Consider the following 14,691-nt stretch of genomic DNA (forward strand, 5'->3'; position numbering starts at 1 on the left):
TCTTGGATTTTTTTTTCCTCTCCCTAGAATGAGTTTCAAAACATTTAATATTTGTTGAGAACACAAGCTTTATTATTATTACACGATTTATTATTGTCATATCATATCAATCCATCACTGTTGTTGATTTGCAGAGGAAACATCTCCCTTTTTTTTAATAGCATGAATTAGAACAACCAGAGTTTACCATCTAGTAAGAAGCTGAGTTTCAGCATATACAAAGTACAAAGTAGTGTTAGGATTCAGAAAAAATCAGATCTGCCTAAGTAGAGGGTCATACAAAAGCTGGGGATTCGAAATGTCTGTCATTAGCAGCCTTTTTAGAATTGGGAGAAAACATGCCTACTTCACTTGTGTTTCATTTCAGTTTCATACTTAGCACTTCTTTCTTGAAAACTATACTGGAAATAAGAGTATGTATTTGTTTGTGACAGTTAAGTTATAATCATAGGATTGTTAAACTTTGAAGGTGCTTATCAGCACTGAATGCAGAAATTGCATTTTTTGGGTGCTGCTGTGGTGGTTTTTTTGCACAGATACTGATCTTACTTACTTTGATGTGTAAGAGCATTATGGCAAAAGTGACTCAGTTCCATGGTATTAGTCATGCTGTAGTTAAGCAATTCAGTGCTTCTGGTTTCTCTGATTCACTTAGAATGTCTGCTTTTCTTTGTAATCACTGTAATGGTAGATTGTAAAGGATACCCCCCACTCCAGTGAAATTATTGTGATAACACTGGCAAAGCCATGTTTCATTCTGCTAAGCTAAAACATGAATTTCGAGCTCTTCCTGCCTGCTCTGTGGTAGTTAGAAATTGTAGGAAGACGTGTCAAGGACTACAGGTCGCTGGTGAAATTGGTGGTATGGTGCAGCAAAAACTGTTGTGTAGGTGAGAGGAAAGTGGTTAAGGACCGGCAGAATCAGTGCCCGAAGAGTGAGGCCAGCAGCAGTGGAGTGTTACTGCCCTCTGCTGTGCGTGGCTCACTATGAACTCGAAAATGGCTTTTTTGTTCCTTATTGCTTCTGTTACTTTTGTGTTCAGCCCAGTCCCAGGATTCTCAAGTGTCTCAAGATTCACCAGCTGTTGCTGCTGAAGGTGGAGAGAGACTTAGAACAAGTTCTGGACCATCATTCAGGCTTGATAATACGGTTAGTCATATCAAAATAATCATATAACTCACTCTTTATTTTGTGATGTAATCTGTCTTTCTCATACTGGGTGGCTAAGAGTGGGTGCACTATTCTAGATGCAGCAGTAAAACAAGCACCAGGTAAAGAGGTAACCACTGTGGTGCATCTGCTGGCTCTGTTCCTGTTCCTACAGCATGGGATGTTGTTGCTCCTCGGTCAGGGCACACTATGGGCTTACACTCAGCTTGCTGAGGCTCCTTTTTCACAGTGCTGCTCCCCAGGCAGGCCCAGCTGGGACTGGTGCTTTGGTTTCTTCCTTCCCAGGTGCTGGACTTTGCCCTTGCTGAGTTTCATACCATTTCTTTAGAGGCAACCTCAGAGGTCCTTCAGTGCATGGGATGCTCTTCCTGTCTTAATGTATCTGCAAATTTGATAAAAGTGTGGTGTCACCTCCTCTGAGTCATTGCCAAAGACAGGGCCCTGTGTACTTGTTCCCCACCTCCACAGAGTGTGTAACTCTTCAGTCACTGACTTCTGAGCCTGATGATCCAGCCATGTTTTTACCCTTCTAACTGTCCATCCATCCAGGTTGCAACATCCAAATTGGGATCATAGAATATTGTGAGAGTGTTAAAAGCCTTGCCAAAACCAGCACCAGTCTCCCTCCTTTCTCTTCCTCAAAGATTCCGTCATTTTGGTAGCAGATAAAACCAGTATTTAAAGCATGCTGTGTATGAGATGGATATATAAAAGTACCTTGGGATGTAAATGTTCTACATGTGTATGTTAAATACACATACGTACATACATACATATATATATATATATATAGTGAGAGAGAGTACATAATGAGAAATGTAGCAGAAGGGTTTCCTAGATTTTTAATTTTATTAGGGCACATTTTAAGTCAGAGTTTGAGAAGAACTGTTCACATCTAATTCTTCAAAATTTTTAAGTACAAGAACCCTCATTATCTGCTTTGTGACTTTGTAGAGCTTACCTTAAAATTAAACACGATAATGCTTTAGAAGATTTTGTATATTTTAGTTTAATTTCATAGAATTAGATTTTAAGTCTACTGTGTGCAAAAAGATCAATATTGGAAGTACTTGTAAAGTTCATGAGTTTGTAATGTTTTGCATATATGTCCCTCTGAGATCCACAATTCAACTGAAGTGGGTCTGTGATGAGAAATAGCCAAATCTGACCACCAGAAGATAAAACAATCTTCCAGGTGTCATGATTTGTATGCAGTTCTGAGAGGCTTTATATGAGAGTGTGTGTGTGTATGAGAGAGAGAGAGAGGGGAGGGGGCTGTTGGGGGGTGATGTGCCTGGGACATGGGGTGTGAATGTGTTGTACTGAGCAAGGATGAATCTATATTTGCCTGACTGTGCAAAACATGAAGGCTCCTACACTTGAACTGAGCTCAGAATAAAACGTGTGGGTTTAAAGTTTTACTTCTGAACATGTGAATACATGGTAATATGTGTGTTACTTTATCCTAGGAAGTGCCAGGTTCAGAGGCTTTCATGCAACAAATACCCTGTGATGTAACTTCAACAGTTTCCACTGGCACCTTTTCAACCAGTGAAATGTTGAATGCAAGCCCCGTTGACACTGGTGAGTGTTCAGGTTTTGTTGTTCTTGTAAAAGGAAAATTGTGGTTTCATTTCATGGCAGTCTAACTCACTGAATGTAAGTTCTTCTGAAATAATCTTATCAAACTTCACTGAAGGTTGGTTAATACATCTTACAGAGTTGAGGTATAACCAGAATGTTTTCTTAGGTGCTCATGATTTTTTACTTCTATAATAATTTAATATTATTATACATCTGCTTTGGCAAAGGTTATATTTAGTTTTATTATGCAACTCTAACACTAGCAGCTTTCAAGTGGCAATTTTTGTTTTAAAAATTATCTTCAAACAATACATTGATAAAAGTTTCCTAATCAATATACATCATGGATTATTGCAGAGCTATGATTGTCTTGCTGTTAAGAGACTTGTTCCAGTATCTGCTTGTCACCACAGTAATTCTTAATGACTTACTTGTGAAAATGTCATTTGAATGCCATATTGACTTTTAATAGTTTTCTGGGAAATATGTGTTCTTACTATTTTTCGTCTGTAGTCTGCCTCTTGATGTTAGTTTTTCATAAAATCAAAACCAGTTCCTTTATAATAAAATTTTAAGTGCTCCTGACATTATTACTTGTGAACATGGAAGCGAGCTTGAAATTGATTAGATAGTGACCCTTGGATTTGCTTACATTGAGGCTTAATATTGGGTCATTCTGACACGCATCTGATTTCTTAAGAAACGTATGTATGGGTGTTATTCCATGTTTATAAATCAATTTTTGAAGATTTTAGTTTTTACAGCCTGAGATTTCAACGGCTCATTTTAACACTAATGTTTCAAACAGATGTTATTTTGAGTAGTAAACTTCATAACTTGTGACACATCTGTGTTTTATTGATGTAAGAAAGCTAAAGCCATTTCTAAGATAATTTTCTTGTAATTTTTCTTCTCTATTCTTTTTTAGTTAGTTTTTTAGTGAAAGAAAAATACCAGAATTTTTCTTGAAGAAAAATACCAGAAGTTATATGACTAAACTAATTTTTCAAGTCTAGCTGTGTCTTCACCATACACTCAGTGCTTAGTAATGACCTTTTCTGGTAGCTTTGTGCAGTTCTTCTGTAAGCTTATGGATAAAGAGGGGTTGGTGTATTGTTTAGGAACATGATTTTGGTTGTCTTGGTCCCTCCGGTTTCTATGTTGGTATAAAGCGATTTCTGTTTGAGCACGAATAAAACCACTGTGGGGTGTCATGAAGATCTTCAAGATCACATGAAAGGATTGACACATTTATATGCAGTAGGAGGTAAAGATGTGCTAGTTAGCATAAAATAGCGGTATTAATTTTTTTCTGATTTTATTTCAGTATTTCTTAAGTCTACATTCTGTAAAAGTGCTAAGCTGTAAAAGTGCTATGTACTGTCTGCTCCCTAATTAGATATTAGCAACTTGTGTTTGTGAAAATGTGTGGTAGGGTTTGTAGGAGTGTTGACAGGAGACAATTAAAGGAACAAAACCCCAGAACTCTTTATGAATATTTCAGGATACTAAGCACTGTCTTTTCAAATGATATAATGTAAGTGGTTTGTATGCAAAACTGTGAACATCTAACTTACTATTTCAGGATTGTCTTCTGATAGTAGAGAAGTTGGAATTCTGAGAGAAACAGGAAGCCACCCTTGGAACTCCTCGCTTCCTTTAACCTTGCAGCAGAGGCAAGAGAATTTGTCTGGAGCATCTGAAAGTCAGTTCTCCAAAGGAGAGATGTATTTTTATAAAGAAAACCAGATACAGCAGATCCTGGGGAGACCTACTGGGAACTTGAACACTTACACAGAGGACAATACACATTTCCAAGGTATTAATTGTTTTATAGCATTTTTGTGCTATTCTCTGGTCATACAGAATGAGGAGCTTGCTCAGTGTTAGGCATTGGGTCTGTATTATTTATATTCAATTTACGTTTTAAAGTCAATAAGGATTCTACATGCAAGAATTCAATACTTTGATGTTCTTGGAGCTTGGTGTTAGATATATGTTCACAAAGCATTATCTAGTGCAGAAAAAAAAAAAGACTGACCAGGTCTCTATCATTTCTGTGCAGCTTCCTGCCACTGTAGCTGGGCTGCTTGCTACCTGTGCCATTTTTGTCAATTTCTCCTTCCTGCTCAGAGCAAATCCAACTTAGACCAGGTTGCTTAAGGGCTTGTCCAGGCAAGTTCTGAATATCTCCAAGGACAAGGATTCTATGCCACCAAGCAACATTTTAATAACTTTCTTCTTTTATTTTTTTTTTCTCTTGCATGTTCAAGGAGACTGCATTTTCTTTAAACTGACAGAGGACAGATTCAGATTAAATATTAGGAAGAAATCAATCATAGTGTGAGGGTGTTGAGGTACTGGTACAGGTTGCCCAGAAAAGTTGTGGATGCCCCATCCCTGGAAGTGTTCAAGGCCAGGTTGGATGGGGCTGTGAGTAACTGGTCAAGTAGAAGGTGTTCCATTGCAAGGGTCTTGGAACTAGATGATCTTTAAAGTCCCTTCCAACCCAGACCATTCTAGGATTCTCTGTACTGTCTCTTAAGAGGTCGTAGACAGCAGACATTTTTGTACCACTTCCCTCACACCTCCAGTTCTTCTTTTAAGATTGAACAAACTCACTTATTTAGCTGCTCTTTGAACATCACGTGCTACATCCATCCTCTAATCATCCTTGTGGCTCTTCATTGGCCTTGTTCTGTTGTTAGTTTTGTACTTAGAAACCAACACTACTTCTGAGGCAGTCTCACATGAGCTGAACAGAGAACTTATGGACTTCACCTTTTCACTTAAAGAATAATAAAATTGAATCAGAGTAGCACTTTCTTACTGCTTTTTATACCTGCATTGTGTCAGAGTTAAAGAATTGGATGCTGTAAAGATTTCGTTTTTACAGCTGGTATTTGTATACCTGCAGAATATTATAGACTTTATTTACTGTATATAGAAACAACTTGTGATATGTCCATTGTTTGGGGGGGTTTGGGGTTTTTTTTATTTGTTTTTATTTTGGTTTTGGGGGTGTGGATGATGTTTGTTTGTTTTTAAAATAACCTCTTCTCTTATAGCTCTAGCAACTGAACTCTGTTTTCCTGAAATGGAGAGACCTTTTCCAAACTTCCATCACCAGCTCTTTCAGCCTTTGGAACCAAGTGTTGACTTCGATACATCATCATCATCATCCTGTTCTCAATACAGAATTTCCCAACACAGTCGAGAATTTAGCAAGGTACTGCAGGAAAAACTCTGGTGGAGGAAATGCTTTGGCTGAAGATTTTCGTAAGATTTAAATCTATAATCCCTATACTATTTAGAAAAAAAGACGGTATTTTTTTATATAAGTAGATTGCTGGTTGTAGCAGAAACATGACCCAAAAATCAAAAACTACCTTTTTATGTTTCATATTTCTGAGAAAATTAATCTTAAATCAAAAATTTTTTTTATGCCACTAGACTTCGGAATTTTCAACAGAAAGTCCAGATGTGTGTGCATTTCTAGAAGAGGAAAACTCCAGTCTGAATAGACAAAGAAGCAGTCTGCCTTCTAGTCTTGAAACAAATGGGCCAAACATTTCATCAGAAGAAAGACTGGTTAGAGAAAATGTTACTCCAGGTATGTTCGGTGTAGTTTTCAAAATCGGCTTTGTGCCAGTGTATAAATACCAGCCCTTAGTATGGGTTTGAAATGGGGACAGATCTCACTTCTCTCAGCCGTGCTTTGAAATGTCTTAACTCCACTGCACTCTCACACACAGTCTCCTCCACCACCTTAATGGTAGAACTAAATTTTTTAAAGTTAATTTCTTCAGCAGTTATGACTGTAATACAAAAGCAGACCAGCATATTCAAGTCACTGTAATGAATATTATGTTACTTACTCCATCTGCGATGATTTGGTTGGCAAAGAAATATCAACTCTGGCTGAAACTGCCCTTTTTTCAAATATTTGTTAATGTATATCCATTACTTTGTAAGTCTGAGTAAGGTAAGGAGATTCCAAAAATTGCTTAAAATTTTGTTCATGTGTTAGTCTCTCTGAACAGAGTAATTTGTCTTTTACATACATTGTGCTCTTCAAGAAACAATTCAATTTTCCTTTCCCACTGGTAAGTCACAGCAGTATACTGCACACTGCGTTACTTGGTTTGATTGCAGAACTACCTTATCTCTCTACAAAATGAAGGGGAGGATAAGACAGCAACCTTTTGAGCTATGGTGTTATAATTAATAACTGGAAGTTTATGATTAAGTCAACTGCAGCTTTTAGCAGGCAAAATATTTTGTAATGTTTTGCAGTTAAATTTAAATTAACTTGATATTTCATGTAATTCTAAATTCTAAAAATTTCGAATGCGACTAGTAGCAATTTAAATATTTCTGGAGCAAGAATTGGGTGTTTCAGTGTTTCAAGATGCTCCAGCAAAAAGCTGAACAGGAACAGGAAATGTGGCGCAATAATTCAATAATAGATGTAGTTATGATGCAAATGTTATTGGTCAGTTATATTTGTGACTTGCAAAGAATGCAAGAAACCTGCAAAGAATGCAAAAAAAATGCTAGAAGAGGTTGACTTCAAGATGTGATTGTGGTCACAGCAAATAGGATTTCGGAAGCTCCATTCTAACTTCAAACCTATCTATTTCTAAAGTGGTTATAGACACAGTCTTTGTGGTTTAACTGCAAAATCTTCCAACCTCTTAAGTGTTTTTATAATCCCAAACCAATTATTATTGTGCTTTAAAAGGAGGGGGAAAATAACATAAGCAGCAGGCTAAGCAAGTAAAAACTATTTTGGATTGTTCAAGGAAGGCTGACATGCAAATGCATCATCCAGAGAATTTTCTGTTGATGGCTGATGTTGCAGTGTAATTCTTCCCTCCCCATTAACAGCTATTTATCAGCAGACAATATTATTTATACATGTAAAATCTGAATTTAGAAAAATTTAATTTTTCTAAATTTTAAGAATTTAGAAATTTTTAAAAATTTTTTAGAATTTTTTAAAAATTTAGAAAAAAAATTCTGCGTATCAAAAAATGCAAAAGAAAAATCTAAAGGAAACCATTAAAGGTTTCTGTGGCACTTTGCATGTGTACAAAAAGTCTGGTGATTGCACAATGCTGGAGTCTGTGTAATCGACTTTATCAATCTTAGGACAAAAGTGATTTAAGCAACACTGTTGTCTGTTTGGCAGATGCTGTTCTGCTGAAATGCCTCCCCAGTAATTAATGCTGATTGCCAGTCTTAACTCTTTGCCCAACCTCTTCTGGGGAAGAATGGTATCTTGATTTCTATGCTCAGATAGAGGAAGATAATTTAGGGTGCAATACTGTACCTTGTAGGAACAGTAGTCTCTGTTCCAGTTGGAATGTTGCTTTCTACTTTCAAGATTTTCTGCCCAAGTAATGGTGTTTTGGATCATTTTCTTTCTGGTTTAGAGACTTTGTTGCAGGCCCAAAAGAAACTCGGAGGACTTCCATTTACAGAGTATAAGCTGTAAAATATTCTGGCTTCCAGTGTAGTTATGTCAGCACCATCATGACGTCCATTGCTAAACATATTCTAAGAAGCAGCAGAAAATGTTGTTTCTTGAAGTTTTGTGCACAGTGATGGAATAATTTTCTGTAATGTTAATGGTATTATGTTTGAGGAAAGTTAAGCAGTTTTTTAAACGAAATGTTTCTTCCTATTTACTCGACTTCTTGTTATACATTACTGAAAAGTCTTCTTATAGAGAGACTTAAAGTGGAAATTCTGTTTTGTTAGCAAGAAGTTTGACTTCTGACAATTTTTGAAACAGGATCTGAAGAATCTTTTCACCCACTGCAATTAGAATCTACTCTGAGTGATGACTGTCAGAATGCTGATCAGCCAGGGGATATGAACATTGTGTCACAGAGACCTTTTGAACAAACCCCTGGAATTAAAAACAGCGGCAATGAGAACTGTATTTCACCTGCAAGTGGATATGAAGATCTGTCAAGAAGTATGGAATGTATTAATCTCCAGTGTTCAGTGGAAGATCTGCGGAATGAAAGTCTGATTCTCCTGGAAGAGCAAAAATCATTTTATCAGCTAGATCCCATACCAGTTACAATGGATGAAACTTTCCCTCAGCAGTTAGTAAAAGAGACTGTGTCTGCTGAAAAATTACCTTTGGAGGCATTTGATAAGAACAAGCTTCCTGAAAAATCAGTTCATGTAGATGAAGTAACTAAAGCAATGGAGCTGCATTCTCAGTGCAATATGGATATAAAGGAGCCAGATCAAAGCTTTCCAGAAGGACAGGAATCTCTGAGGGTTCTCAGGGAAACGAACTTGGAAGACTCAGACATCCATTTGCACACTGTTGTACAGCAGAACAGTTCTTTATTCCAAAGACATGGAAAACATTCTCATCCTCTGCCCAGAAGCTCATGTCATATTCCAGTCTGGGTGAGTAGAACAGATTTCCAAAAGTAGGGGTTTTGTTGTTGCCCAAAGTTATTTTAGACCTTTAATATCTGAAAGCTTGGCAAGTGTTGATTTTACAATTCTAGTTCCTGTTTCCTGGAGTTTTGCCCTACTCCTTCTTCCAGATCCTAGCACTGAGATAATTACCAGTAGCTTAAATGAGCCGAGTTCCCACAATGATTGGAGGAGCTGTAGCATCCCTACTGCATCTCCTTCTCTAAGCACCAAGTGATAGAGTTCATGCAGCTGGGTTACATGGCATAGGTGCCTCACTGAACAGCCCCTGGCTCCATTTAGAAGCCTGAAGGCAGTAAATAAATTAACCAAAGCATAAGCAAACTTAAAGAAATAGTTGATGTAGCTTTAAAAAAAAAAAAGTTTGCCCTAGAGCTAAGTAATTTAAACTTGTGGAGAGGGGGAGTTTTTTAGTTGTTTGGTTGCTTTGGGTTATTTGTTTCAGTTTTTTGAATTCTGATATACAAATATTCTTTCTGTATTTCATTTACTGCCTGGGGCAAGTTTTCTTTTTTCTATATGTTAAATGAGCTTCCTTTTTCTGACAGCAGTTGTTGCTGAAAATACTGGGTTTTTACTTTTTTTCCTTACTGATGTCTTTTTTAATTTATTTTCTAGGAGACTGAGTCAGGGCATGGTATTATGGAAGAACCTGAGCTCACCCTGATAAGCTCCAATGACATCAGTATTGTAGAATTAGACATTGAACATCCTAACCAAGAGAAAACTAAGGAGGATGCAATGGATAACTCAGCATGTGTGGATCAGTCTGAATGTAATGTTTATACTGAGGTGAGCATTATGTAGTGTGCTTCTGGCTTGAACTTAGTATTAATTACAATAAGGAGAGGCCCCACTGTAGCAGTTCATCCACTGTTGAAAAACAAGAGGTTGTTGGGTTCTCCAAACTTTGTAATTGCTTTGGATCATCGTGGTTTGATGTTGTGTTTTCCAGACAGATTGAATAGATCCTAAATTTGGGGTATTCCTTAGAATCACTTGTCATATTGATCTAGATAGAGTTTAGGAAGACTTGCTGCAAAAAACAAAACCATCTTGCTGGTGTTTGCAAGATTGGATTGCATCTTATTAGTTGAAAACTGAATGAAAGGAGAGTGTGGGATAAAATGAAAACTACAAACTAGACAGGAAAAAAAAGGAGAAACCCCTCACCTTGTAAGGATGGAGCCATACCAGAGTGCCACAGCAGAGGTTTATGGGGAAAATGAATCAGCTCTTCATAACTGCCACACTTAATTAACCTGTGGTGTTCTTTTTGATGCTTGCTTATATAAAGCAAAGGCTTTTGTAAACTGCAGAGGGGCTGGGCTGTAATGAGACAATAGTTTGGGTACTGAAGCACTGATGTAGAACCAAGTAATCTGTGTCTGTTAGATGAACAGATGAGATTAAATCATGCACTAATTTCAAGAGCCATCTAGAGAATTCCTGAAAGTGTCTAAGGATGGATTTTTTTCATGTAGTTGATACATGGGTGTGGTGGAGGTTGGCAGCTGGAGGCTGTACTGCTGCAGTGGATATCACCTGCCTCTGGGAAAAGGGGGGGAAGACAGAGCAGGAAGAGAGTGATGGGGAGAACTGGAGAGAGTGGGAGGAAAGGAAAAGAAATTGGATTTGCAGACCTGTATTAAGAACACACAATTGAAATCTGGTGGGCAAAAGTCTTTAATGGATGATTTTGGGGTTTTTTGTGGGTGTTTTTTGTTGTTGTTGTTGTTTGTTTTTTTAAGTTTTAAAATGTTTTTAGGAAACAGCTTTTTCACACCTATTACCAAAATCCATTTCTGATTTTTCTTTGCATTAGGTATAAAGGCAAAAGCATGTCTTTTATTTGTATTGGGTCTATGCTAGTGGTACAGTAGTACTGCTTCACTCAAATTTGTCATGTGTTAAGCATTTCCAATCCAATCACTGATCCTTTTGAAACAGGAAAGAGAATTTTTACCACTAGCTCCAGATGCAGATTATTCAGCATTCAAAAGGCCTGACAGTTCTCCCCAAGCCCAGAGTCCCAGTGAGAGTCACTGTCCGTCACATCAGACTGCAGGTAATTGTGGTACTTCAGTACACTGAAGTTGCAAGTATTTTTTTTAGTATTAAAATTATCAACAAAATACACCTCTCATTTGGAAAACCTGGAGCTACTTTTACTTAGGTAAGTGCATTCTCCTGTTCAGGCTTGGTCTGTAGTGCCTTTGACCGAGGTTTAGTGTGTGTCACATTGACTTGTCTCTTCCTGTGCCAGGTTCTCTCACATGAAACTTCAGAATCTCTACCACTATACTTGTTTGGTTTTGTAATGACTTAATTTTGAAAAAAATATGTGCCATTTTCTGATTTGTTGTCATAATTTATGTACCTTTGTTTATTTCTCATTTTCTGTTAGTCCCCCAAGTCCTGTAGCCAAAGAATTGTCCTTTTTCCTATTCTGATGGTAGTCTGGAACAGTAGTAAAATACTGACTTTTTTTTGTTTAAGATGAACTGCAGTAATATGAAGGTCGGGAATTCACAGAACTTAATTGTGTTGGGGACTTGTCATGTCTTCCATATGTTTTGATGCATCCAGATGCTTTTGATGCAGTATTTCTCACAGCATTAGTCTGGGCAGACCTGCTGACCTTTACTGGATTCCTTAGGTCTGAACTGATGCTGGTTCTGCAAGATTTCTCATCATTCAATGCCATTCTCCTCATGCTATTTATGAACATGCTCAAGCTCTGCATTTTAGAAGTAACTTGAAATGCATGACTTATTGCTCATTGTTAAAAGTGAAAGATGTGGAGACTTTTCATTTTCTTTCACAGTGATGCTGCTGGAATTTGCAGCTACGCCTGGAAGTTTACAAAAATCTTTTTTAAAAAGAAAGCAGAATTTCATGCAGGAATCTCTGAAAAGAGTAGAAGCAATAAAAAATAAGGAGAGAGAAAATGAAAAGCTGGAAGCAAGAAAGCTTCAAGGAGGAAAGTCTGAGAATCTAAGAAGCAGACAGAAGAAGTCTGGTCTTCTCTCTGGTAGGTTTATCTGGGGCAAGACACAGCATTACATATCCCTTCAATTGCTGTTTCTATCAAAGAATAGATTTTATATTTGCTACATGTTTGCTGTTGCAAACTGGGATATTCTTTAATATGTTTTCTCAGGGAATCAGGGAGCTTTGTTTTCCCCCACTGTGTGGCTGCCTGTTCAGTGTTGTAAAGGCCCGTATGGGGGCTCTTCATCTTTCACAATCAGCCCACCTATATCATCATAAGGTGCCTCTGCAAACAACAGCTGCTTATCACTGGTGCAAACTGGTGCATTTCTAGTGCCTGGTCCTGGGCACTTTGAGGTTGGCTGTGGAGAGCCATGGATGGCCTAAAGCAAAGGCAGCAGCCTCAGAAGTGAGACTGGAGGGATTTATTTAAAAATCTTTGGAAATCTCTCATGCTTTTGAGTTAGCTGAACTAGAGATTTAAATTTAGGATATGTTTGGCTTCTTTTTTTCCCTTAGGAAGAAATGGTGCACTTGCCAATCAGTTGAAAGAAGTAGAAGTGAAAGTATCTTCTCCAGAGGATAGGAAGTCTGGAGAAATTGAAATGCACCAGTGTACATCCAGGTATTGCATGAACACAAGTGGGAGAAGTTTAATTTAAAAAAACAAAGTAGTTAATACGTGTTTTGTGAAAGCTGCTGCTCAGTCTCTGCTTTTCCAGCTAGACCCAGTGCTGCTTAGTATTGAAGAGGTGGGAGAGGAGCCAGGTGTGTTTGATGTAGGTACCTGCTGGGAAATGCCAATGCAGAGGTGGCACTGAGGAAAGGTCACTCTGCTGAGGCAGCTGTGCCACTTAATGCCTCACATGGGATGAAATTTGATGTCAAGTTCACAGCTGCATTTGGGCACTTAGGAGCAGAAACAGGCAACAAGTGCAGTTCTGAACAGGTTTGTTTGATGCAGCTGAAAAAGAATTTGAAATTATTCTGGATTACTGGAGAGTGCAGTCAAATTGTCCCAGTTGCTGGCAACTGACCCAGGGCAAAATCTTAAGCTTGTTAACCTACTCCATCTTTGCCACTTCCTTCCTGCCCAGACACTGACTTTCTTTTTTCTGTTTTCACAGACTTTATAATCAGCTTGCAGAAGTAAAAATCAGAAATGAAGAAAAAACAAGGCAAGAAACTTATGCTAAAAACAGAGAAAAAGCTAAAGAGTTTCAAAAGGTGATGATAGTTTGCTACAGTGTCCTCTTGCTCTTTGGTCTCTTGATTTCACTGAGCTTCCAGTCAGAATAAGTGAGATGTGGTATGAATGGAGCTGAAATGGAGACCCTCAAACCAGTCTGGATGTTAAGTGATGCCATTGGTACAGTCTATATAAGAATTTTCTTGTCAACAACTGAGCTCAACTTTTCTCTAAAAAGCATGTCTGCCTCAGGCTAAATTTTTTTATGACCTGAGCTTGAGCAAAAAGGCTCCAACTGCTGGAAAGTCTGTAGCAAAAGAATAGCAGCCTTTTTCTTGGTCCAGACTTGACCAAATTTCCATCTTAAGGCAGCATTCTGGGTTTGGTGTTTTTTGGACTGCTTTGGCTACTCTAGGTAGGGTAGGATTCTGGGCATACCCAAACTTGAAAGGTGCAAGATCTTGTCAGCATTTTGATGGCAATTGTGGAACAGGGTTGAACAAGAGGCCTTGGGCTTGTCAATTCCCTTTCCCCTGGTACACCCCAGACAACTGAAAGGAAGATAATCCTAACAGGCTGTGACTACTGTGGGGGAATCCAAGGCCAATACCTGTCTTTAGCCCTGAGCAGCTCACCTGCTTTGTGGTAGAATGAGTGGCTGCTCTTGTTACATTGCTTTACAGATCCCATCATTAACAGAAAAGAGGAATAAGCACACCTTCCCCCCTGCCCTTGATCTGTGGCCTCTTTGGAACAGGAGGCACTGCCCATTCCTGATGTTTTGGTTACAGGCACAGTACCCAGGCATGCTGGCTTTAGGGCAGTCACTTCAGCTTCAGTACTGTGGTCTCATGGTTTGTTTTATTTGCAGAAAATGCTGGAGAAACTGCGAGCCAAGAAGACTTGGAAAGCACCATGACAGGCAAAGACTTTGAGCAACAAAGACACAGAGTGGTGTTGGTACAATCCAGGCCAGAGTGGTGCAGCCTCAATGGTGAATTGTGAAGCCATTTAGGAATACTCAGCTTTAAACTGTAGCAAAACAGTGAGTACCCCAAACCCCTGTGGTCCCTGTTCAGAGCTCACCACAGCAGATGGACTGTGCTGCTTTCTTCAATGTTTGTCTCTGACTGAGCTACTGGCCTGAAAGGCCTGTATTTTATGTTAATATTTTAAAGATATATAAACTTTTGTAATATACATGTATAAAACATTTTCAAATAAAGTTTTATGGTTATTTGAATCCTCAGGTGACAGGACTTCTCTTCTGTAAAGATGGAATTTT

At 38.3% G+C, this 14,691-nt stretch overlaps 1 protein-coding gene and 1 non-coding gene across 7 annotated transcripts in view; both read left to right on the forward strand.

Moving 5' to 3' along the window:
* Positions 1-14,649, forward strand: part of CEP295 (centrosomal protein 295) — a 43,381-nt gene extending 28,732 nt beyond the window's left edge. For all 6 annotated transcript variants that reach the window (XM_053934273.1, XM_053934271.1, XM_053934274.1 and 3 more), the window contains 12 exons: positions 1,044-1,150; positions 2,641-2,755; positions 4,341-4,574; positions 5,824-5,984; positions 6,209-6,368; positions 8,556-9,190; positions 9,842-10,015; positions 11,174-11,291; positions 12,051-12,257; positions 12,737-12,842; positions 13,345-13,444; positions 14,278-14,649. In XM_053934273.1, coding sequence (XP_053790248.1) covers positions 1,044-1,150; positions 2,641-2,755; positions 4,341-4,574; positions 5,824-5,984; positions 6,209-6,368; positions 8,556-9,190; positions 9,842-10,015; positions 11,174-11,291; positions 12,051-12,257; positions 12,737-12,842; positions 13,345-13,444; positions 14,278-14,325 — 2,165 coding nt within the window. In that variant the 3' untranslated portion in view covers positions 14,326-14,649. The remainder of the gene's footprint in view (positions 1-1,043; positions 1,151-2,640; positions 2,756-4,340; positions 4,575-5,823; positions 5,985-6,208; positions 6,369-8,555; positions 9,191-9,841; positions 10,016-11,173; positions 11,292-12,050; positions 12,258-12,736; positions 12,843-13,344; positions 13,445-14,277) is intronic.
* On the forward strand, positions 2,311-2,394 carry LOC128784857 (small nucleolar RNA U2-19). Its single transcript, XR_008429658.1, has one exon. It is a non-coding gene; the product is annotated as a small nucleolar RNA U2-19 (small nucleolar RNA).
* Positions 14,650-14,691: the final 42 nt, after the last annotated feature.

This window comes from Vidua chalybeata, chromosome 2 (genome assembly GCF_026979565.1).
Source record: "Vidua chalybeata isolate OUT-0048 chromosome 2, bVidCha1 merged haplotype, whole genome shotgun sequence".
NCBI classification, from domain to species: domain Eukaryota; kingdom Metazoa; phylum Chordata; class Aves; order Passeriformes; family Viduidae; genus Vidua; species Vidua chalybeata.